The sequence below is a fragment of the Schistocerca americana genome, chromosome 1 (assembly GCF_021461395.2).
Source record: "Schistocerca americana isolate TAMUIC-IGC-003095 chromosome 1, iqSchAmer2.1, whole genome shotgun sequence".
Classification (NCBI taxonomy): domain Eukaryota; kingdom Metazoa; phylum Arthropoda; class Insecta; order Orthoptera; family Acrididae; genus Schistocerca; species Schistocerca americana.
The window spans coordinates 813,926,116-813,950,647 of NC_060119.1; the positions used below are offsets into that span (position 1 = coordinate 813,926,116).

The 24,532-nt window shown below is 42.3% G+C and overlaps 1 protein-coding gene across 7 annotated transcripts in view; it reads left to right on the forward strand.

Annotated features, from left to right (window-relative positions):
• Positions 1-24,532, forward strand: part of LOC124612901 (glutamate-gated chloride channel) — a 707,093-nt gene that overhangs the window by 595,547 nt on the left and 87,014 nt on the right. For 5 of the 7 annotated variants that reach the window (XM_047141399.1, XM_047141390.1, XM_047141371.1 and 2 more), the window contains 2 exons: positions 813-947; positions 5,973-6,406. In XM_047141399.1, coding sequence (XP_046997355.1) covers positions 813-947; positions 5,973-6,406 — 569 coding nt within the window. The remainder of the gene's footprint in view (positions 1-812; positions 948-5,972; positions 6,407-24,532) is intronic. The other 2 variants (XM_047141415.1, XM_047141424.1) reach the window with 1 other exon arrangement.

The window sequence follows — 24,532 nt, forward strand, 5'->3', positions numbered from 1 at the left end:
GCTATTCCAATTCTCTGTGTTTTCATTATTTCACTAAAACTCCAAATTTGAACTGCGATCACGAATAAGGGAAGAACATACAACAAAGTAGTACCTTTTATTTTGGGAAATTTGTACACAAATCCATAGTTTTAGTTGCCTTTATGGATAGAACGAGCACATGTAGTAGCCTCGTGCTGCATAGTATCAATGATGGTCAGACGTACAGTGTATGTCTTGATGGATGGTGCACTGCCCACTAACAATCATGACGGATTGTCTGAAAGTTTCGTAAAAGCGGTCAAGACATCGCCTATCTGCTCTATGTGACATGTGACCAAAGTGCTTTTTGATTTCAGTGGATTTAGTGATTTTGAATCTGCTTCATTGGGTTAGGCGACCAGGACATTTTAAGTTTAAATTTCATGTCAGGATCCCCATTGAATATTTAATACTGAGAACACCATGCTAGATATGGAAAACAGTTGAATAATGAGATAAACAAATAGCAATAGTTACTGTAGCAACCGGGAAAGGGATTCGTCTCCAGGTATTTGATGTAAAGGTTCGCACCACTTCGCTGATTTGAATCCAGAAGGCTAACTAATAACCAAAGATTTGTTTGTTGTAAAGAACGATCTTAGTAATTCAAATGATTCCAGTGAAGTGGATACTAGCTTGAAACAATAACTACACAGACTTCAGGAATTTGCTTTACCTACAAGTCAGAATTACCATGTGTCATGTAATTTCAACTAGTTTGTTGACTAACGTTCCAAGGGCAAAACTATGTTTGCTCAGAAGCAGGCCTGATACGTGGTACGGTGTTGCAGATGGTTGGACGACTGATGACCTGGTGTTCCTGTGGAAAGACGGCGACCCGGTGCAGGTGGTCAAGAACCTGCACCTGCCGCGCTTCACGCTAGAGAAGTTCCTTACCGACTACTGCAACAGCAAAACCAACACAGGTATGTAAACTGTCTGCAACTGGTTCGATATTGTTGTTTAAAAAAGTCCCATCTCATGACACGGAATACAACCATGCCAACAGAAACATGTAGATCACCTTTACTGGATCCCAAATACGATTCTTTTCCACTTCCGTAATTTACAATAATATTGTTTCGGTTCGTAAAGGGTGAAGGACGAAAACGGTAATATGAGGTATGTCCACAAAGTAAGTTTCGTTTGGTTATGTGAAACAAACAGATGCAGAAAAAATATTTATTGTAGAAAAATCTGCAGCTGATAAACTACTTTTCTACATAGCTTCCGAAATTTTATAGGCCCTTGTCACAGCGTGGCACAAGTTTTTGTATGCCTTCTTTATAGAAGGCTGCCGCCTGTGTTTTCAACCATGTGGCAACATGTCATTTCAGCTCGTCATCATCGTTGGAGTGTTGACCACCATGGACATATTTTAGGTGTAAGAAGAGATGAAAGTCGCTAGGAGCGAGGTCCGGGCCGTACGGAGGATGATCAAACGCATCTCAGTGAAATTCCCGTAAGAGTAGTTTGGTCACATTCGCCGTGTGAGGTCGGGCATTATCGTGGAAAAAACAACACTTGTTGACAGTAATCCTCGGCGCTTGTTCTGTACTGCGCGGCGCAATTTCTTAATGGTCTCGCAGTAACCACGTGCATTGATTGTTTGGCCAAGTGGTAAGAAATCAATCAACAAAAAGCCTTTTCTGTCCCAAAAAACGGTGCACATGACTTTTCGAAGTGTCGAGATTTGCTATGGCCTAACCTTCGTTGAGGATGAAGTGTGCCTATATTCCACTGATTACCGTTATGTTTCAGGGATGTCGTACGATACCCAAGTTTCATCCCCCGTGACTATCCGAGAAAGAAAACCTTCGCCTTCTTCATTATAGCGTGTCAAAAACTGAAGTGCACTGCCCATCCGTTGTTTTTGTGTTGTTCAGTAATAATTTTGGGTGCCCAACGTGAGCAAAATTTTCGAAATTTCCGTTTTTCAGTAACTGTTTCATGAATTAGTGATCGTGAGATTTGAGGGACTTCCATAGCAAGGGCGCTAAGTGTAAACTTACGGTTCTGCTTAATATTCTCTTCAATAGTGTGAACCAGTTCATCAGTAACCAAGACGGGCGTCTACTTCGCTCTTCATTTTGCACTTGATCAGTCCTTCATTGATCAGTCTGACCCATCTTCTACCCATTGAACCACTCATAGCATTTTGTCCGTAAACCTCGCAGATTTGCCCATGAATTTTCTTTGATTAACGTTCTTTGCATTTAGAAAACGAATCACAGATCTGATTTTACAGCGGCGGCATTTTCAATTACGGCTGACATTATAAAGAAGCGCTACAAAGCACACGTCGGCAGCAGCGATCTTATAATGGCGTATATGTCTTCTCCTTGAGTCACGGTAACTGCCGCGCATGCTCGGAACAGCGATCGTTGCGCTGCCGTGGATGGATATAGAAACGGAATTTACTTTGTGGACGACCCTCGTAGTAAGAATATTATAAGAAAGGTACACTTTGTAATGGACTGTAACTGAAACCACACAACACGAAAAGGTCGATACCACTACACACTGTGATTATCTATGCTACACGTGCTATATAGTATAACTTCCCAATGATACCCTGAAGGAAAAAGTATTCTCAGATGTATTAAAGCAGTTACTTCAATAGGAAATCAGAAACGAAATGAAGTTTGGAAATATGTAGTTGTAATACACAATGCAATCACATTAATCTGACCACCACCTATGCCTGACGTCAACTTAGAATAACCATTCACAGATGACAGGTGGCAACACTAACAGTGGAAGGTATATAAAGCTTGCGGAGGGATGCGGAAAATAGTGCACTCGTTGTCGCAATGCGGAAACGGAGAGATTTATCTGACATCAAAAAATGGTTCAAATGGCTCTGAGCACTGTGGGACGTAACTCTTAAGGTCATCAGTCCCCTAGAACTTAGAACTACTTAAACCTAACTAACCTAAGGACATCACACACATCCATGCTCGAGGCAGGATTCGAACGTGCGACGTAGCGGTCGCGCGGTTCCAGACTGTAGCGCCTAGAACCGCTCGGCCACCGCGGCCGGCATCTGACATCACAACGGGCATGATCATTCATTTTCGAATAAAAGATGAAACCATTTACGAAACGGCTAAATAAGTAAAGTATTCGCGTGCCGTCGTGGTTTAGTGTACCGTGCATGGCAAAATGGCGCTATGTGAAACGGGCGCCGTGTCAGCTGTGGCTTAACGCGGGCCTTAGATGACAGAAGCGAACGACGGCTGCGGAGACATCTGCGGGTGCAACTGTTGAGCAACTGACCGTCCAGCTGAGCCAAGGGGCAACCAACAGTGTCCGCTCAACAACCGTTCAGCAAACGTTGCTGCGTGTGGGCCTCTGTAGCAGGCGCTGGTTCATGCGCCAATGCTGAAAGCTGTCATCGGCGACGAAGGCTGGAAATTGCATGCCAATATCGCAACTGCACGTCCAACGAGTAGCGACAGGTGGTCTTTTCAGATGAATCAATTTTTATGCTCCATGGGACAGATGGCCGTTGGCGTGTTCGGCGTGAAACGTTGAAAGCAAACACCTTGCAACAATCGTCGGAAGGGTCCATGCTGGAGAATGGAGCGTTGAGGTCTGGATAATGTTTTCGTGGGATTCCCTGGCTGATCTCGTCATTCTGAAAGGTACAATGGATCAACACGAGTATGTATCTATCCTTGGCTACCATGTCCATTCCTGCACGCAGTTTGTTTCTTTTTCAGCATGATGGCATTTACCAGCAGGACAATGCGACATGTCACACAGCTCACAGTCTACGTACGTGGTTCGAAGAGCGCCAGAATGGGTTTGCCGTACTGCCCCCGGCCATCAGACTCCCCTCATTTAATCCCAACCGAAAATCTGTAGGCTGTTCGCGCCATATGCCGGGCGTTGTGGCCGAACAGTTCTAGGCGCTTCAGTCTGGAACCGCGCTGCTTTTACGGTCGCAGGTTCAAATCCTGCCTCGGGCATGGGTGTGTGTGATGTCCTTAGGTTAGTTAGGTTTAAGTAATTCTAAGTCTAGTCGACTGATGACTTCAGATGTTATGTCTCATAGTGCTTAGAGCCATTTCAACTATTTGTTCGCGCCATGGATCCTCAACTGATAAACCTAGAGCAGCTGGCCACGACGCTGGACTCGTCATGGCTCCATATCAATTTCAGAACCTCACTGACTTTCTCCCTGCATGTCAGCGCTGCAATAGGTGGTTATCCTGGTTTTTTAGAGGTGGTCAGATTAACGTGACTGGATCGTGTATTTCCTGCGATAAGATCATATCAGCATTATTTCCTGAAGCCATGAAGGCTGCAAAAGACAACTTGCAGCCATTCACCCTGCTAGGCCTCGTTTGCGAGCAACGAAAAAAAAGAAGAAAAAACAGAACTTTGCGTGACGCTCTGTAATTTTGAAGATGTTGTACGTACTGGTTTCGTAGCGTAATGGATAGGGTAAGGGCCTCAAATACAATATGTTGCGGGCCCCAATCTCGTCAGGTACTTCAAGTTTTTTAATTTTTTAATTTTTAACGAATGACTGATCATTAGTTTTATTCAGTGACATGATCTATATGTAATTTTTTATTTCTATTTGTTTATCACGTTATTTTAACCATCGTATCAACTTCTTCATTTTCTCTAATTTATGTTAAAATCATTCTTTTTTCGCTTGGAACCTTCGGTCATATGGGTTTAACTAATTTTATGTATTAATTTTGATATCTTTTCTTTCGTTTATATCCTCTGATATTTTCTGTCATGTTATTGCGCTCGTTATAAATCTTCATCTGCTTTGTTTTGTCCACAGTGGAATAGGAATTTATGTTTTGAATCCTTGTATGATGATTACCAAGAAAAAGTACTTATCGTAACGAAAAATACAGTTTAACACCATTGCACATTCGATATAAATAGATTATGGTAATTATTATTCTGGTGTTTATACTTGTTCTCTTGGTTATTTTCGTGAATATCATCTTTTACTTTTACATTGATTGCCTTTAAATATTCTTTGTTTAAAGGGGGAATATTTTTTTGTTTAGGTTGCGTAAGTATTTTAATTAAAAATGTTGTTTTGTGGAATCAATGATATGAATTTTTTCATCTTAGGCCGTGAATTTGTTTTCTATTTGTTCTTTGAGTTTTTTTTCTTTATTTTTTTCTAGAACTATACTTTTTATTTTGGGTATTTATTATTTAATAATTGATTATAGAGTTTTTGTTGAATGAGAGCTTTTTAATTTAAATGGTTCTATGGTTGTTATGACTTTAATTTTGGATTGAATGTCTCTTATTTTTATGTCTTTTGTTATTTTCGATATTTTCAAGTGTTTAAACATTGTAATAGATAAATAAATATAATTAGATTCACATTCACAAATATTCCGAGTACAAAATTATATAAAGGAAAAATGAGGACAAATGGAAAAGTTCATACAGTGATTAAAATGCTGTGACAAGGGGATAGAGGTAACAAAAAATTAAACCAATTAATTAAATAAAAATAATGATCAAAGCCATTTTGATAAAGCTTTAAAATAAAATAAAAAATATAAAACACCTGATGAGATTCGAGCCCACAATGTACTGCATGTGAGACTTTATCCTCGCCGCTATCCCACACAAACAGTCCGTAAAAGGTAACTTAATTAAAGCCCTTGAGCATCATGCGACATTCTTAAAGCTTTTTGTTGTCGATTACTCGCAAAGGAAGACCCACCGGGGTGAATGGCTGCAAACGTGTCGTACTTGGGGTCTTAACCTACATCACCGTATAGATGATTTCAAAAAGTCTGTCCCACTGTTGGGAACCTGGACCTACCAGAGCAAATAGACGGTTTGTGAAATTAAAAATTTTAGCTCTGTCGTCGTATAGAATATGCGGCAGGGGCAAATATTTCCGAGTGATTGTATTCGACTATTCTGAATGTGGGTGTGTTTGCTTGTTGCAGGAGAGTACAGCTGCTTGAAGGTGGACCTGCTGTTCAAGCGCGAGTTCAGCTACTACCTGATCCAGATCTACATCCCGTGCTGCATGCTGGTGATAGTGTCGTGGGTGTCCTTCTGGCTCGATCAGAGCGCCATCCCGGCACGGGTGTCCCTAGGCGTGACCACGCTGCTCACCATGGCCACCCAGACGTCGGGCATCAACGCCTCCCTGCCCCCCGTGTCCTATACCAAAGCCATCGACGTGTGGACTGGCGTGTGCCTCACTTTCGTGTTCGGCGCGTTGCTCGAGTTCGCGCTCGTCAACTACGCGAGCCGCTCGGACATGCACCGCGAGAACATGAAGAAGCAGCGCCGCCAGGTAGAGCTGGAGCACGCCGCGCAGCTCGAGGCGGCCGCTGACCTGCTCGTGGAGGACGGCAGCACCACCTTTGCCATGGTAGGCACGCGCCCCTCCCACCGCGCCTCACACGTCCGATCAATCAGACCTCGTGGACACGACCGTGTCCACACGAAAAACAATTTACAAAGGCTGTACGTGACATAGTGGTATCTTATAAGCAGGGCTGGGCAAACGATATGCGGCTTAGAACAGGCCCGAGATTTCCCGATACGTCGCAGATCTCGATACTTCATCGAGCGCTGCTCGAAAAATCACGTGGCATTTCACTCGCCCGATGCGAGTGCAAGCGATAAGCAAGAAATGCGAACTTCACATAATATGTTACGACTCTGCTTAAAATTTGACAGTTTCGTGAAACACAGGCGGAAACAAAATTATACCCCAACACTGCACATACTGCTGCTAAATTTGAATAAATCTACAACAACAATTCTATGATGTATGTATGCAGAGTGAAGCGACAAATGAAATGTTGTACCAATTCGGGGATTCGGACCTTGGTCTTCTGCTTCCTAGGCAGATGCGTTAACAACTTAAGCCACCCTACCACAGTAGCTTTGGACAACAGCACGGACTAACCTACCACACCTCCCTTCTCAATCGAAATTCCCATTCACGTGAATTTGGATTGAGGATGAAGATGAGTTGGGATAGTTTGTACCATTGTGCAAAGCCACCGTACTACAGAGGCGTAGCGGCTAGCGCATCTGCCTAGCAGGAAAGCCGTATTCGAAGCCTGACCTTAGTACAAATTCTCATTCGTCGCTTCAGTCTGTATATATACGTCAAAGGTGTTTGGGACTTGAAAAGGTCTCTGGAATCATGTAGTGTCATTTGATTAAAAACACGCATTCACGTACATTACGGATGGATACACGTAGCGTTCCACGAGGAACGGTCAGTATTTAAGGATACGATAGGAACGATTGTTCGAAGTAGAAATGTCTACCAGGTCTGTAGAAGATATGTGTTTCACAGTAGTGAAGTAGAACAAGTGCTTATAGCGCTTAAGCTGTGGCCTTTAGAGCCTATGTGTACTGGACATTTTTTCTTGTTTTGATCCACACTACCATCTCTCAGAATATGGAAAGAGAAGAGCTTCCATCAGAAGAGATTTGTCAGACAGTATCGAAGATGAATGAGTGCTCATTGTTCTTAAGGTATGCATTCTACAGCTCATGTTTACTAGACTCTTTTCGCTTCGAATGATAGTTCCCATCATGTCCCTAAATATTAACCATTCCTCCTGGGGCAACCTGTATAAATATTTATAGTATTGTAAAGTAAAACTAGCAAAGACAAATGTTCTCCCTCAAAAAAGACCACACGACCCCGAAATCAGTACATTAGTTTATTTGGTTATTAGAGACTATAATGATTTACCAAGTGCGTTGCAAGGGAGCATTTCTATACCTGTTCACGTAGTAGGATAAAATAAAAAGAAGTTACCAGCTTTTAGTCAGCTTGAAAAGAAGATGGTAACACTCGTTCACTACAAGGAAAATATTTATTATGAATTAAATGCGTAATAAATGAAATACTCGTGTTATTATCGTAAGAATAAATTACAGCGGCAAGCTCCGTCGTGACCCTAGTACTAATAGATGTCAGCAAACAATGGGACGAGCGAAATCTCGTGAACTGGACTGAATCGTGATTGCGATTTGTTATTTATTTATAAGTTGCTGTTTTTACACATGGCCAACGGCCTTGCCGCAGTGGTGACACCGGTTGCCGTCAGGTCATCGAAGTTAAGCGCTGTCAGACTTGGCTAAGCCTTGGCTGGGTAACCGTCCGGTCTGTCAAGCGCTAAGGGCAAGCGGGGTGCACTCAGTCCTCGAGAGGCAAATTGAGGAGCTACGTGATTGAGAAGTAGCGTCTCCGATCTCGAAGACTGACAATGGCCGGGAGAGGGATGTGATGATCTCAGCCCCCTCCATAACCGCATCCAGTGATACCTTAAGGCAACGGTCAGTACCGTTGGGTCTCCAGAGACCTGTTCGCACGGAGTTTTGCTTAGTTTGGAGTTTTTACATATGAACTGCACCATGGAAGACAATGCAGTCCGTGTTTCACAGTTATTTATGTTATTAAAATACATAGAACATACCATGGAACATATGCTAAAATACATAGAACATACCCTAAGACACATTATGGAGATGGTGCGAAGTTGCAAGATCACGGATCAGTGGAGAACTCAAGCATAGCGCTAGATTTCCTGCGCTATGACGTAAACTGCTCGTGCCATTCAAGTCGTACTCAAGCACAGCACTGCTTATAAAAGCCTGATACCACTTCGTCAACCCCTCAGCCCACCCACACACACATACTTTAATTCATGACCCACAAAAATATTCCCGCGTGTTCAGTCGAGTTGACGATTCTATGGAATCGTCAGTCTGGCAGAACACCTTGGCCTCCACTTCTTCTGTATGATCTACGAACAATGGTTAGAGCTTAGCCTCGCGGATGGACTAGGAATGAACCGTAGCTTCTTGTAGGAATTTTCCTGACATTCGTTTCGAGTAATTTAGGATGGCCACTAAAAACGTAATCCAGGTTGGCCAGAACTGATTTCGAATCTTCCGAGACCACAAAACTGCCTTGCTGAGGGTTTCCGGTGTCTGTTCTGTAGAGGGAGAGAAATAATTAAACCTTTTCAAACACTATCGCTTACGGAGTTGTTGGTATGTGATGTCCTAGAAATGCCTGGTTCAGATGAGAGTTCTTATTGCCATGAAATTGTTCAGAACGGAAGGTCATGACGAAGAAGAGAAAAAAAAAAAAACTACTCGTGGTATGCTACAGAAAGACTTAAGCGAAAAACATGTTCGTTAGAGACGGATCACTAGCACAGTTGGATGACGAAGCAAATCGATTGTGACCTAACGGCGTGAACCATCTCAGTGTCATCTAAAACACGGAAAACAAGAAATACGAGGCCTTGCGGGAATGTGAAACTCGCTCCTCCGGAATCAGGGTCTTAACCAATGCACCACCTCGCTCTTTCCACCGCTGTAAGTCTCTTCATCGGTGGGTAAACAGGATTATATCAAACATAAAGAAGCAGACCTGAAACATAAAACCTTCGTCGAAGCGTCAATGAGCTTATTAGCTCTGTGATGGAAGAACAGTAAACAGAAAACGATTTTTAAGTTATTTTTACGAAAACGTAAGAAAAGGGCATATTCAATTACCCGTTCTGTTATTTGCTAATATCCGAGTGTATAAGGTACATGCTGCGGGATGAAGTAGTTAAGACTAAATGAAAAAGATAGCTGGCAATGGACATAAATGGAGAGGTGCACTATAAAAATCTTATGCTTTACGACTAAACCAACATATCTTATTCAAGGGGACCGTTTTGTAAAAAAAGTATTATTGTTTGTCTGTATGCTTAAAGCACCAGTTAGGACTAAATCAGTACGGTAGGGGGGACTACAGCCAGAGCCAGTCCAAATGAAGCTTGCTGGCTGAAATTGTAAAGTATTCGTTGCGTGCCATTCTTACTAGCTTGATAGCACCGTCGTCAGTGTCCATTATGATCACGCCAGTCCCATGGACACAGAGGTCTTTAGACATGGCGCAAATACAAGGATCGTCAGCCGAGATAATTTAACTCCCGTAGACATTTTATACAAAAAAATAGCCCTTACTGCATCTCGCCACCATTACAGGTCAGGAAGAACAGTCTTCACCGAAACAAGAATACATGCATTTTTCGCTCCTCGAAGAGATGCGTCACTTTCCAATATAAGTCACTCTCAATATATACGTACGCATCCTGTCACATTCTACAGTCAGTTGACAAAGAAAGGTAAGAACAGAATTCGAAAGAATTACAATAACCGAACTAATAGCATGGCATGATTTTTGCGTTGACTAACAAGTTTTTGTGTGTCAGTTTTGCTAACAATTTCATAAGCATGAAAGTTACCGCGATTGAAGTCCATGTATAGAACGCACGCAGTTTTTGCTTTACGGCCGTTCTCGGTAAAATGACAGATACCTGTTAGTCTTCTTTCAGAAATTTGGAGAAAATAAAACAGGAAACTACTTTTTGTTATTATCTGAATGGATGTCGTACGCTCACTAGAAAAGAATTTGCTTTCGGCATAACCGAGAAGGAATGGGATTAAGATAGCAGCATTTAGGGAAATCACTGGAAAGCCCGCGGCTCCTGTATGCGAGTCTAACACCTAAAACAGGACGCTACCTCGCTCCTTCTTCGGGTAGCAGAATATTACAAACCTCACAAACGGCCTTAATTTCAAACGATAGTAATTTTTCTGCACTTACGTGGACTTCTCATTTTCATTAAATATACAGTAATTGCATTGTTTTAGGGCATGGGAGTGTAATATTTTTACAATGACTCGGTGTTAATAGTCTCGTAATTATTTACCAGTTTCTGTACCACTGCGCCGTGATGGATCACATCAAGGAGAAAATCTGTCACATGAGACAAGAAATCTGTTCCAGAAACGCAAAAAAGTATCAGTTCGCACGTAACTAATATTTCTTACCCGTAATCGATTGATAGAACTTGTGTGTGTTACGCACTATTTCGCCACAGTAAACCGACTAATCGCGCGGTTGTCGTCGAGAATGGCAATACGCAGGTCATGCTTCCGCGTGAAGACTGCCGTGGGCAGAAGAGCGGTGAAGGAAAGTCAGCGCCGACTCCTTCCTGCAGTGCTGGCACCATCGTCTGTGTTTTGTTCTTACGTGTACGAAAGCGGAAGTGACTCACACAGAAATATTGGCAGCGTTCGGAGACATACGACTACATTACAAGTAGTGCCGATTTTCTTCGCTACTGGAATATCACCAAAAAGATCAACTTATCGTGGTCAAACGGCAGTATGTAATATTCATTGAGTAAAAAATTATGAATGAAGTTTGTAACAAGTATAGGTACAGTTCATATGTGCTTTGCAGGTACTTAAAGAGACCTTCACCTGCATAAAATATCTCAGTAAATGAAAGTCAAGTCACCTAGCAGATCAGATTGTGTATCGAATTGTATGTCTTCTCGTTACTTGTTTCATGAGGTGGTTCATTGGTTCGAGGAAGATACGAACTTAACGTTTGGCTACAGCACAGTGGCTAACAAAGCACAACATTGTAAAGAGTCTTCGAATAAATACGTGGTTTCTCCTTACTGACGAAAACACGGCAAATGCCATTACACGTTTTTCCAGAAATTTTGCTCCTTTGAAGAGGGGTCAAAATAAGCGAACACCTGTCTTGGCTTGTCTGTGGATACTCGACTGTTTCTGAAAAAAAAAGACAAAGTTTTCGAGGTATTTTAGAGATAATTTATGTACCTTTCATCAGTCGGATCGCCTCAGATGTAATGGTGGCACAGTGGGTAGCGTTGCTAATTCTTAATTTTGCGCTCCATGTTCTAAACCTGATTATTACTTTTATTTTTGTTTTTCATTTATATGCCCATGTCTGTAGAAGAGAACTACATGAGTGTTTTCCAGTATATACTGATATTCTTTATTCGTCTACTAATTGTATGTCAGATCAACGAATTAAAAAAAGAGAGAGCATTATTTGAAATTGATTTCGGTGAAAATCTTGTAGTGTATGTTAATTCATAATCAGCTACAATCGTCAGTTTTCGGAAAAGTTATCCGTTATGCAAGATTTACCGCGAAATTTTCCCAACGTGCGAAATCTTCACAAATACTAACGACGTTTCTTTCCCAAATGAGATTGGTTGGTTGGTTGATTCGGGGGGTGGGGCCAAACAGCGAGGTCAGCGGTCCCATTGGTTTAGCGAAGTATGGACAAGGAAGTACGGCGTGGCCTTTCAAAGGTACCTTCACCGCATTTGCCTTAAGGGATTTAGGGAAATCACGGAAAACCTAAATCAGGATGGCCGGACGCAGGTTTGAACCGTCGCCCTACCGAATGCCACTTCAGTGTGCTAACCACTGCGTCACCTCGCTCGATCCAGAATGAAATTCATACCATGGAATCTCACTGTGGCAGACCTGCCTTTGCGCAATGCTTGTGGTGTTCGAAATATCTGCATTTCGAATGTTTCTACGATCGGTAACATCCAAGGGAATGTACCAAATTTTCCTGAAGAATAAACGTGTGAATAAAATTTAAAAATGAACATAAGAATGGATGTGAGAATGAAATATCAGAATATGAAAATTTAAAAAGATTGTAAGCTCTCAACTTGCCATACGCATATATTACATAATAAATCTGTGACACTTATTATGAAATCCAGTTATAATTTTACATTTGATATAACACCCTTTTATCCCATATTTGATAAGAAACATTCATGTAGTAACTTTCAACGGACATGAGCAGATAAATGAAAACAATAGAAATGAAATAAAATCAATTTAACAGTAATCGGGTTTCAAACAATCGGTGTAAAATTAAACAGCTGCGACGCTAACCATTGAGCCTCAATTTCGTCTGAAGATATCGCGCGGTAAAAGACCCATAAAGTACCTTGAAAATATTTCGAACATGACCGTCATTTTGTACAAACGGTAGAGTATCTACGAATAAGCCGAGCGAAATTCCTGGGAAATCGGATGATGGGACATGCCGTGTTCTCGTGACAATAATAACTCAAGTAGCCGGGTTGCGGTAGTCATTACGATTCAGGAAGGCTTACTGTTTTACATTCCAGGACGTTCATTACAGTAAGTAGGAATTTCTGCGCAGTTTTATCACGTAGCGCTTTTCCCGGTTCTCTTTTGCATGATAATTCCGGTTAATAAGATAATTCGAAGATACCGCAAATTAGAATATGCGTGTAAACCAGCGAAATGCGGTAAAAAGGGAGCTACTATTCTCGAACAATTCGGTGTCTAGTTAATGCTGCTAGTCGTACAAAAGCGGAAGCATTTCCGTCAAAGCAGAGCGCGCGCAGTAACCGTGTTGCGGCAGTTATGCAGGAGAGCGCGGGTAGCGTTATTGGGTTAGGCGCCAGCAGGGAGAGCTCCCCCGCCCCCGCCCTACCCCTCCGCCACCCGCGCAGAGGGACGCTCGTGCCGAGACGGCCTTCTTTTTGGTGCTAACCGAGTTGCGCGGGCGCCCGCCGTGGCCGAGGCGAGCGGCGCGGCTCGACCACGGTCGGGCGCCCAACCCCCGCCACCAGCTGGCAGCACCGAACAGGTAAGTGCGCGCCCGGCGGCCGGCGGAGATCCAGCATCGCACTCACTCTGCAAGCATACACGTTCCAAGCTGCTGATGGGGTACGATGCATCACAGCCAAGATGTTTCTACCAGAGTCTCCACAGTACCTTCATGAATTGTTGACAAAATCTTTTCTATATATATCTTTGTGTAGTATAGAAATATATGTATGTATGTATTTTCCACATCTCCTCCTAAGCGTCTGGACCAGATTCAATCAAATTTGGTAATATATCATTTACCATCTGGAAAGAAACACTGTGTAAATAAGAACCACTTGCCTTCCATATTGGTGCCGGTGTGGCTGGAAATGACATGATACAGAAGCATAACTAAGGAATATCTAGACCAGTATCACCTACATATTGTATATGTGTGCTCGTTATTTGTATAAAAGTAATATGTGGGTAATGTATCCGTAGTTACCATCCGTAGAGGCGGATGACAGCACAGCCAACGTCTTTGTGTGGTTTGTGTGGTGTGTGTGTGTGTGTGTGTGTGTGTGTGTGTGTGTGTGTGTGTGTGTGCATGGGAAGGAAGTGCTAAAACAGTGACGTATCATATCAGACAGGGCACATGTATCGCTTGCAACTTGGAAAAACATTAGTGTGGCACTAAGATCCTCCTTAACACCTCTACGGCTGAGAGTGGGGTGGAAGGGGGTGGCACGCAAGCATAACATAAGGACGCTTGGAACAATTTCAACCAAATTTGACACATCTATATATTCATCTGCATCATCACGATCTAACAACCCTACCACAACAAAGGTCAAAAATTAATTATGATTGTAGTGTTGCTCACGCTGCTAAATATTGAATTTTCGGGCAACAACAAAGTTATATTAAGTGGCAGGTGTCATTAGAGCACAGTTAATAAAGTCATTTCTTGAAATAATGGATAAACTAGGCACTCATCTTTTCGGTTTCCCATGCTGGTCTCGTTGTGAACTCATGGCTTAATCGTCGAAAATCTAGGTAGTGATGATTCCAAGCTCGGATGCAAAGAGGCCTAGGTGTTATTCTACGATATTCAAAAGTTTTATAGATTTGTTTCATAAACCATTCTTGAAGATTAAATTTCTGCAAGTTAGGATAATGGTGATGTAAAAAAGTAATCAGCACTCCGAATTTAAGTTACACTTCTTATTTATTACTTTTGTTGCAATATCACGTAACTCGTTCCAAAACATCACTTCACAATATAAAACATACTTGAAAATATCTTCCTCGCTGTTAAAGATCACATTTCATAAACTGACTACAATTTGCGTCTTTTCAACATGACGACCAAAGCTTGACTCTCTAATAACCGCTTACGGGCACAAAAATCACAGTTACAAGTACGTGAAAGATCATAGTGACAAAAGAAAGAATACACATAAGAATAATAACATCGCAATATATACATATCGATGTATCGAAGTACCTCTATATTAATGAAATCAAATCTGAATGTTGTCGCAGAAATATGTTAACTATTTTACAGAAACACAGTAGAATATTGCTGGTATCGAGAGGTTCAGGTGAGGTGTCGTAATGGTTACGTAATTCAAGTACCATTACAGCGGATACTCTGAAAATCACACTTAAATGCGCGGCAGAGGGTTCACAGTAATTCTCTACTATTCCATTATCGAACAGCAATCGAAAAAAAGGAACTCTTATATCTTTTCGTGAGAGTTCTGGTTTTCCTTATTTTACTATGATAATCGTTTCTCGCTACGTAGGTCGGCGTCAGCAAGATATTTTCGCATTCGGAGAAGAAAGTTGGTGGTTGAAATTTTGTGAGAAGATTCTGCCGCAACGAAAAACGCCTTCGTTTTCCACCCCAAGTCCGGTAAGTGTAGTGTAGGCAGTCTCCGTAGTAGATCTGTTACATTTTCTAAATGTCCTGCCAATAAAGTGCAGTATTTGGTTCGCCTTCCCCACAACATTTTCTGTGTATTCTTTCCAATTTAAATTGTTCTTGGTTGTAATTCATAGGTATTTAGTTGAATTTACGGCCTTTAGATTTTATGGAATTATCATGTAACCGAAGTTTAACGGATTAGTTTTAGCGTCCATGTGGATGATCTCACGCTTTTCAGTATTTAGGGTCAATTGCCAATTTACGCATCATTCAGATATCTTTCCTAAATCGTTTTGCAATTTTTTTTAATCTTCTGATTTTACTAGACGATAAGCGAGAGCATCATCTGCAACCAACCTAGACGGCTGCTCAGATTCTCTCCTAAATCGTTTATATAGATAAGGAACAGCAGAGGGCCTATAACACCACCTAGGGGAACGCCAGAACTCACTTCTGTTTTACTCGATGACTTTCCGTCAGTTACAACGAACTGTAACATCTCTGACAGGAAATCACGAATCCAGTCACGTTACTGAGACAATATTCCACAAGCACGCACATTCACTACAAGCCACTTGTGTGGTACAGTGTCAAAACCTTTTGGAGATCTAGAAATAAGGAATCAATTTTAAATATATTGTCAGTAGCACTCAACACTTTGTGTGTGTAGAGAGGTAGTTGTGTTTCACAAGAACGGTGTTTTCTAAACCCACGTTGACCGTGTGTCAATAGACCGTTCTCTTCGAGCTAATTCATAATGTTCGAACACAATATATGTTCCAAAAACCTGCTGCATATCGATATTAATGATGTGGGCATGTAATTTAGTGGATTACTCATACTATCTTTCTTGAATATTGGTGTGATGTATAGTTGACTCATTTTTTGTGGCGGGCCGATAAACTTACTACCCATAGGGGTTGGGATGAGAAGAGGTTGATATGTAACAATGGTCTAAAATGGCCTGTTGGTATTTCTTTCTTGTATTTAGCTCAATGATCTACTTTAAAAGTATGAAATATAATTTGTCTTTGATTTGTGTCGTTCAGTGCGTCAACCAAATTTTGTGTTTACATGACTCACTGCCTGTACAAAATACTATCGGGACAACCTGACTCTACCACCCAAGCGCTGGGGTGGGAGTGATAGGCTGTGACATGCAAAAATATTCGATAACGATCGATGTTACTATCGAGTGCATGGTCTTCGGCCTCACTAGACTCACTGGTAGTCCTCCAGATGACTCTTCACACCTGGGGGTAACATGTCAGCACATCGCCGTAAAGTCTGCAGAAATTTCTCCCTAACGTGACACTCGTATCACATGCCGTCCGGAGAAAAATACTCTGACACTAAGACATCTTTAGCACTGGTGTGGCCGCGTTTTGGGGCGGAAAGAGGTGACACGAAAGCATAACTCAGGAATGACTGGAGCAATTTCAACGAAATTCCTGGTGTACACAGGACTCCTTCTTTGTATAAATATACTGATGGTGTAAGGTAGCTTGACATTCCTAGGAATGGAGATGACGTTGAGAAGCGTAACTTGTAACATGTCTGATAACGACCTGTTGATATTAATTCCCTGTGTTTAGGTAACTTTGAATACTTTTAATGGATAAGGGACAGACAAATGAAGACGAGACAGTTGGAAAAAGTAAATAAACTGTTTATCATTTCAAAATTAATCGCCATAACTGTTAATACGTTTATCTCACTGTAAGATAAGACGGTCAGCGGCTTCATGAAGCACTGCGGTTGTTGTCTACGGAACCATGGCTGTACCCAGGTGTGCATCACTTCATTCAAAGCAGTTCGACGGCCACATATGATCTTAATTAGGGTTCCAAAAAATGTGGAAATCGCGTGGCATATGTGGCTGTCGCTTTAACTCGGACGAAGAGATGCACGTCTGGATACAATCATGGTTCCGTAAGTAGCTGAAAACATTTTTCCCTAAAGGCATTGAGCGTTTGTCGCACAGTGGGATAAATATATTAACAATTATGGCGATTACTTTTGAAATAATTAACAGTTTACTTACTTTTTCCCATCTCTCTTGTTTTCATTTGAATGCCTCTTATTCTAAGCGCAATCTGTGTGTTGTTTGTGTTTATCAATGTGTCAACCAGATACATCTGAATATGTGTACAAAAGTGTGTGAAATACGTTAAATATACGATAAACATTCATATACGTGAAGTATATGTGACATATGCGTACGCCCGTGGACAAAATACTAGTTACCAATAAATACGGAAGAAATGCTTGCTACCAGCTCCATGGCTCTTTTTTTTAAATCAAATATGTCTATAAATTTCTTTTTTTTCTGAACCGTTTACTACGCCACAGTAAATTGGTTAACTAATTGACAAAGAAAAACTTTATTTTAACTCCTGGTTTGCTGATAACGCTTAAAAACGTTTCTGGAATCCAGTCTCGACCGTAATTAAAGTCCCTTTCTATTACTTTCGAGTGATAGTGTCCACTAATAATCTGGTTCTAATTTTAAAACACAGTAAAAAGTCTGCCCATACGCGATGCAGTCGAGAGGGGGTTATTTGGACGTAGTCTCTTTAAAACCACAAAAAAAGAACATCAGTGCCATGCAAAAGGCACATAAACCAAGTTTTGTAATTAATCTTCGCTTTCTGCGTTCAAAGTCCATGATGTTTACTAACTGACTAGATTATATGAACCTGTATTGAAAATGACTGGTATCTCGCGAAAGACTATGTATTTCTCAGGTGAAAGGAAAAATACTTTTCTTAATCTTTCCTGTGGCTAAGTGTAGAAAACAATTTTCTATACTTTTACATCTGCACTCCTCAAGCCAACATATGTCCGTACCTAACCTGCCACGGTCATTATGCTCTCTCCCTTTACTACTTTGTATCATCCCGAACTTCTGTATTTATACCATCGGTGTCATTACGCGAGATTCGTATGTTTCGTGATTCGTTTTGGAACGTGGGTTCAGAAAGGTTTGAAATTGAGGCTCTGTATGAACCGCAGCATATTTCTTGTAGCACTTCCCGTATGAGAGTGCTACACATTTGTCTGACGTCCTCGCACTGCCTAAACTAACTCGTAAGGAAATGCATGATCCAGTTTCTAATTTTCTCTCTCTCTTCTGCCAATCCAATTTGTCGGGTAGTATATCGTCGAGAATCTTTAGAAAACAGCGTCCATCTTCGCGAATGAAATAAAATTTCTTTCGATCCCTCCGGTAACACCATGACATCCACATTTCACACGTATAGATTTATACAGTTCATCTACCTTAATCCTCTCCGGTCAAATACGTACTCGTACATACAGTTTTTTCACTAAGCGCTGATCATATACAAATATTCTTGCATGTCATAATAATTTTTTAACGACAAAAACTCCCTGCACATAACTACATAGCCGAAGAGTAAACCTAGAGAGCCTATCAAGTTCAAACTCAATGCCGGACAAAATTAGAGTTACAGGGCTCCGCTATGACACGTAACGCTATATTCCTTCTATTTTACTCCAACATTATTCTATTAGGAAATGCAGTTGATGATACCGCTACTTCGGCATTTTTCAGGAAGAGATCAATGTTACGATTAGAGTTCTCTTGGCCCTTCATTGTACGGCAGGGGAGAAGCGATTTATGCCGTATTGGCGGCCTGTAATAACGTCTTGACTACAATAAAAAAAATTAATATGTTGAGTGTTTTATCAAATCTGGCACTGACAGCAGAAATCATTAGCCCACAAGCTTTTATTTCCGCATGATGAGAGACGGGTCGCACAGGAAAGTGTGCTCAGCTGGACTCGATCTCCATCTTTTATTTGTTGGCATCTCCGTATGTTCTACATTTTGATAAGTCAAGTGCTAGGAGGGACCACCATATGGTGAAAAGTTGCTGTCGGTTGGATTCACGAAATCTGTGTAATTACAACGTAGAGGACCTACTTTTGCTCTAAAAGAGCATTTTAACTTTGGAGATAGCCGTCTACGAAGTTCTACAGCACCGAAGGCTGAATTAGTTTGCCTTTCGCGTGAAACGCGTTATTAGTTCTTACAGAACATACCGCACTGAGAATCAGAATCAATATACCCGATAGGTTTCGGGTTGGAACTTTGTGCAGATGAGTCCATCAAGTCTTTTCATCGATCCACGGTGCAATTATCCTCGCTACACGCGAGAAGGTACGTGATCAATCAGTTGACATCTTGTCGAAGACGCGCTATTGCCTAAAACGATTTCGTAAAGACATGTATACATTTTCATCGAGGGAGCCTAACTGCCACAGCTCAGACAGGAAGAAATGGCTCCACACTATCACACAGCTTCCACCGAACTTACTGAACTTGATTATCATCACAAAATATGCAGGAAAATTTCATACGCCGGGCATCCCCCAGCTGTGCACATCTGAGTGCCGCATCATGTACCGGGACACATCACTACGAAAACGTTTCCCGCTGCTCCAATACTAAATGTTGGGTTTTGTTTGCACCACTGTAAGTGACGTCACACAATCGTCCCCATAGTCAGTGGCTCCTGGATAGCTGCACGCCTATTAAAACTCAAACCTCTCTTAGCTTAGTGGATAGTTATTTCATTGATGATATGTAGCAATTGCGTTGTACAGATTAATTTCATTCCAGGCTTTGGATTCTTAGGCTTAGCAAAGTGAAGACTGCTTTGTTGACGCTGGTAACAACATTATTGGATACATCTAATTCTGCGGTATCTCTGACGAAATGTTCGAACTTGGCGGCCCAAATATCGCGATCCGTCCGGACTCACTCAGTTCTCTTTGCGAACGCATTCCAACAGAAAATGCGCCCATGATTTTGATGCATCGTGCCAGCACGTACTCGTATGTAGACTCCGATACGCAGCATGATGTCTCATTGTGTGTTTCCGGAGGCGTTTCAGAACAACGACTTTATTCAGTGCCATCAGAATATTTTTCTTCAGCGTTCTGTTGTGACGGAGCATTCATTATCATCATGTCCTTGTTTATCCTCTACTACCTTCAACGTTTGCTGTGACATTAACACTTTCATGTTAGCGGTAGAAATAATTCCAGCTATAATTACGTACATGTACTCCCTGTAAGGGGGGCGGGAAATTATAATGAGAAAAAAAATGGTTTGTGCATGAATATGTGTAAAATTTATTGTCAAAATCATTTTTTTTATCCAGTTATAAGCTTCGTCTGACAAGAATATCCCCTATCCTCAACAATCTCTCTAAGTTTGGCCTGGTATTAATCCGTATTGAGCTTGTCAACCTCTTAAATAAATTGCGCAACGCGATCTGATTGAATACTGACAAAAAACGATGTCGTTTAGTAATAGTAAGAAAAGTAACTAGCTCCAAAATAAGTCTCACAGCTTCTAAATACAGCACAGTGGCATGGAACTTAACGTGTTGATTGAATCGAGACGCTATATTCTGACAAGCTGCGGTATCACCATATCCAAAACGACAGTGAAAGCGACCTTTGCTAATTGTTTGATTGTGGCTCCCACACCGTCGATTGTCGCTCGCTGCAGCTGTGAAACCTGCCTACTCACTTGGACTAATATTGTAAGTAATACTGCTCTCTGTGAACTGCTGTGGTATCGTACCGCGTGCGAGTGAGATCAGCTGCTTGCCCATCGAATAGATAAAGACAGAGTTTCACTACAAGCACACGAGAAAAAAAGCATTTCAAACATCCAACTGGTCTTAGAGCTTCTTAATTTCCCCACGCTGCTTACTGAGTGACGAATATACAGCTCACAGAGATGCACCGGTACATCTACTAGATAATGAATCGGAATCTAGGTGCCTCTCTATAGTGCACAAGATGGCGCACATAGTGACATATCCTCACCACTCACAGAGAAGGCTCAGACCCGACTGCCCTCTACACCAAACCAACAGGTCCACTATTGTAAAAGTGCAGCAGAAGGACCGCACACTCCTGTCCAATCACAGTGGTTGTCTCTAAATGAGTGCCCCCTTTCTGCTTTGAGCCATACAGTTTTCCACCAATCCGTAAAGACCATGTAGCAGTTGAGTTGAAATTTCCAGCAAAAACACTGTTTTTTTCTTTTCATTAAAAAAAACTGTGACGCGGGACTGCTGCTGGGCTGGAACCGTTTCGCCGCAACAGGCTTCGCTTCCCATTCCACCTTCTCCCACGGTCCGAGCCGGTATAAACGTGTACTGCTAAGAGATGGCTTTCAGCCGGCAGGCCAGCGTCCGCTGCTGCGCCACTGACTCCGGAACACGGCCACCTCCCAACGACAGCACATTGAGGAAGCCCGTGCAAAAACACTGTTCCATCCGTGCCACGCACTGCGGAGCGGCCCAATAGTTCACTGAGCGTGTCTTCGTTTTCTGTGCTTCCTCAGCAAAAACATTATGCCTTATTCTCACTGCCAATTAGCCCTTGAGCATGCACTACGGGCGATTGGTAACATCATCCTCATTGCCCGCATATGTTCATGACCTAAATAACTTGTACTCGATCTCTTAACGCAATTAAATAAAAGTGCAGTTCTAATTACTTCGTGTAAGACGTCCACAAAGTCCGACGCCTTACAACTGAGGTGACAAAAAGACATGGGACAGCGATAAGCGCATATACAGATGGCGATAGTATCTTGTACGAAAGATATTAAAGGGCAGTACATGGGCGGAGCTGTCATTTGCACTGAGGTGGTTCATGTGGAAAGGTTTCCAACGTCATTTGCCGCACGACGGAAATTAACAGACTTTGAACGCGGAACGGTAGTTGGAGCTGGATGCACGGGACATTCCATAACAGAATCGTTAGCGAATTCAATGTTCCGAGATCCACAGTGTCAAGAGCGTACCGAGAATACCAAATTTCAGGCATTACCTCTCACCACGAACAACGCAGTAGCCGACGGCCTTCACTTAACGACCGAGGGCAGTGGCGTTTGCGCAGAGATGTCAGTGCTAATAGGCAAACAACACTGCGTGCAATAACCGCAGAAATCAATATGGGACGTACGACGAACGTATCCATTAGTACAGTGCCGCGAAATTTCGCAGTAGATGAACGACGCGAGTGCGTTTTGGTAACAGCACGACATCGCCTCTTGAGCTCGTGGCCCTAGGCGACTGGAAAACCGTGGCCTGGTCAGATGAGTCCCGATTTCAGTTGGTAAGAGTTGACGGTAGGATTCGAGTGTGGCGCAGATACCTCGAAGCCACGGACCCAAGTTGTCAACAACGCACTGTCCGAGCTGGTGGCGGCTCCATAGTAGTGTGGGCTGTGTTTACATGTAATGGATTAGGTCCTCTGGTCCAACTGAATCGATCAATGGCTAAAAATGGATATGTTCAGCAACATGGATACCATTTGCAACCATTCATGGACTCCATGTTCCAAACAAAGATGTAATTTTTATGGATGACAATGCGCCATGTCAAAGGGCCACAATTGTTCGCGATTGGTCTGAAGAACAATCTAGACAGTTACGATGAATGATTTGGCCACCCAGATCACCAGACATGAATCCCATCGACATTCATGAGACGTAATCGAGAGGTCAGTACATGCACAAGATACTGCATTGGCATCAATTTTGCAGTTATGGACGGCTATACAGGCAGCATGGCTCAATAGTCCTGTAGGGGACTTCCAACGACTTGTTGAGTCCACGCCACATCGACTTGCTGCACTACGCTGGGGAAAGGAGGTTCGACACGATATTAGAAGGTACCCCATGACTTTTGTCTTCTCTGTGTATGGCAGACATAAAGTACATACTTCACACTGAAATTGAAATCGTAAATACCGACAGTAGTTTCCACGACTAACATTGACAGCAATTTCTTTCATCTGTTTTTAAGCTGGAGATATTGTTGTCTCATTATGAAGTATGTTCGTAATTCTGAGTCAGATTCTTTACTTCACTATATATCCATTGGTGTTCTTCCATTAACATTGTATATTTCTCGTTTCGTTTGTGGCACCATAAAGTCACACTGATTCTAGTCATACACAATAAGCCTTTTAATTAATTTTAGTTGTTATCTAGTTTAGCGATATACAGCTTCAGTGGTGACGATATAATGGGAATGTCCCGTCGACAACGATATCGTGAGACGCACGAAGAGAAGTAGAGCCGCTGCAAGCCCGCACTAGGACGGTGACCAACACAGAAAGTTCTACTGTCTTCTCTGCGAAAAGTGTTAGGTATGCTAATCAAGGAGTCAAAGGCTACGGGTCTGTGATGTTGACCACACGTCTGGGTGCGATCACCCACTAATACGACCCCATTGAGGAGATAGTAGACAGAAAGTGATTGACGGAGAGGGTGGGGGAGGGGATGAACAAGTGCCACGGCAAGGGCCATGAAAAAAAAGTAAAAATAAAATCCTGTACGACGGTCTGGTCGGGTAGTATATCTGCTGGTGGATTTGTGCTAGTAGTGGCAGTTCGTACTTGGGTGTTAAGAAATGTTAGTAGAGAGTTGTTACCATTGTAGATCGTCTCTGGCGATATTTCCTGGGCCAGCCGCAGAAAAGTGTACCTGTAAAATGCCAAAGTCGTCATCAGGGAGGTCAATTTGATCATAAAATCGGCAGCGCGTTGTGTAGTATGAGAGGTTTGTTTCTGTTTCGTGTGTTTGGCTTTCCTGGTTTGCGCTAGTCAGTTCGCTGTATGAGCGTAGCTGGCCGTGCCAGACGGGTCTGCTGTGATATAGGGGTTTGCCCATATTGCATTGTCTATGTCCTGAATTCAAGCCATGGACTTTGCAGTCGATGGGATGGCTTGCGTGCCTCACCGATCAGGTAGCCATACTGTAGGTGCAGCCGCAACGAAGAAATATCTGTTGAGAGGCCAGACAAGCATGTTGTTTCTGAACAGAGGCAGCAGCCTTTTCAGTAGTTCCATAGTCAATAGTCTGAATGTCTGACAGATCTGGCCTTCCAACATCAATCAAAATGGGCTTGCTGTGCTGGCACTGCGTGCGCCTGAAAGCAAGGGGTAACTGCCGCCGTAATTTTTTCCGAGAGCATGCAGCTCTACTGTACGGTTTAGTGATGACGTCATAATCTTGGATAAATTATTCCGGAGATAAAATAGTCCCCCATTCGGATCTCCGGGTGT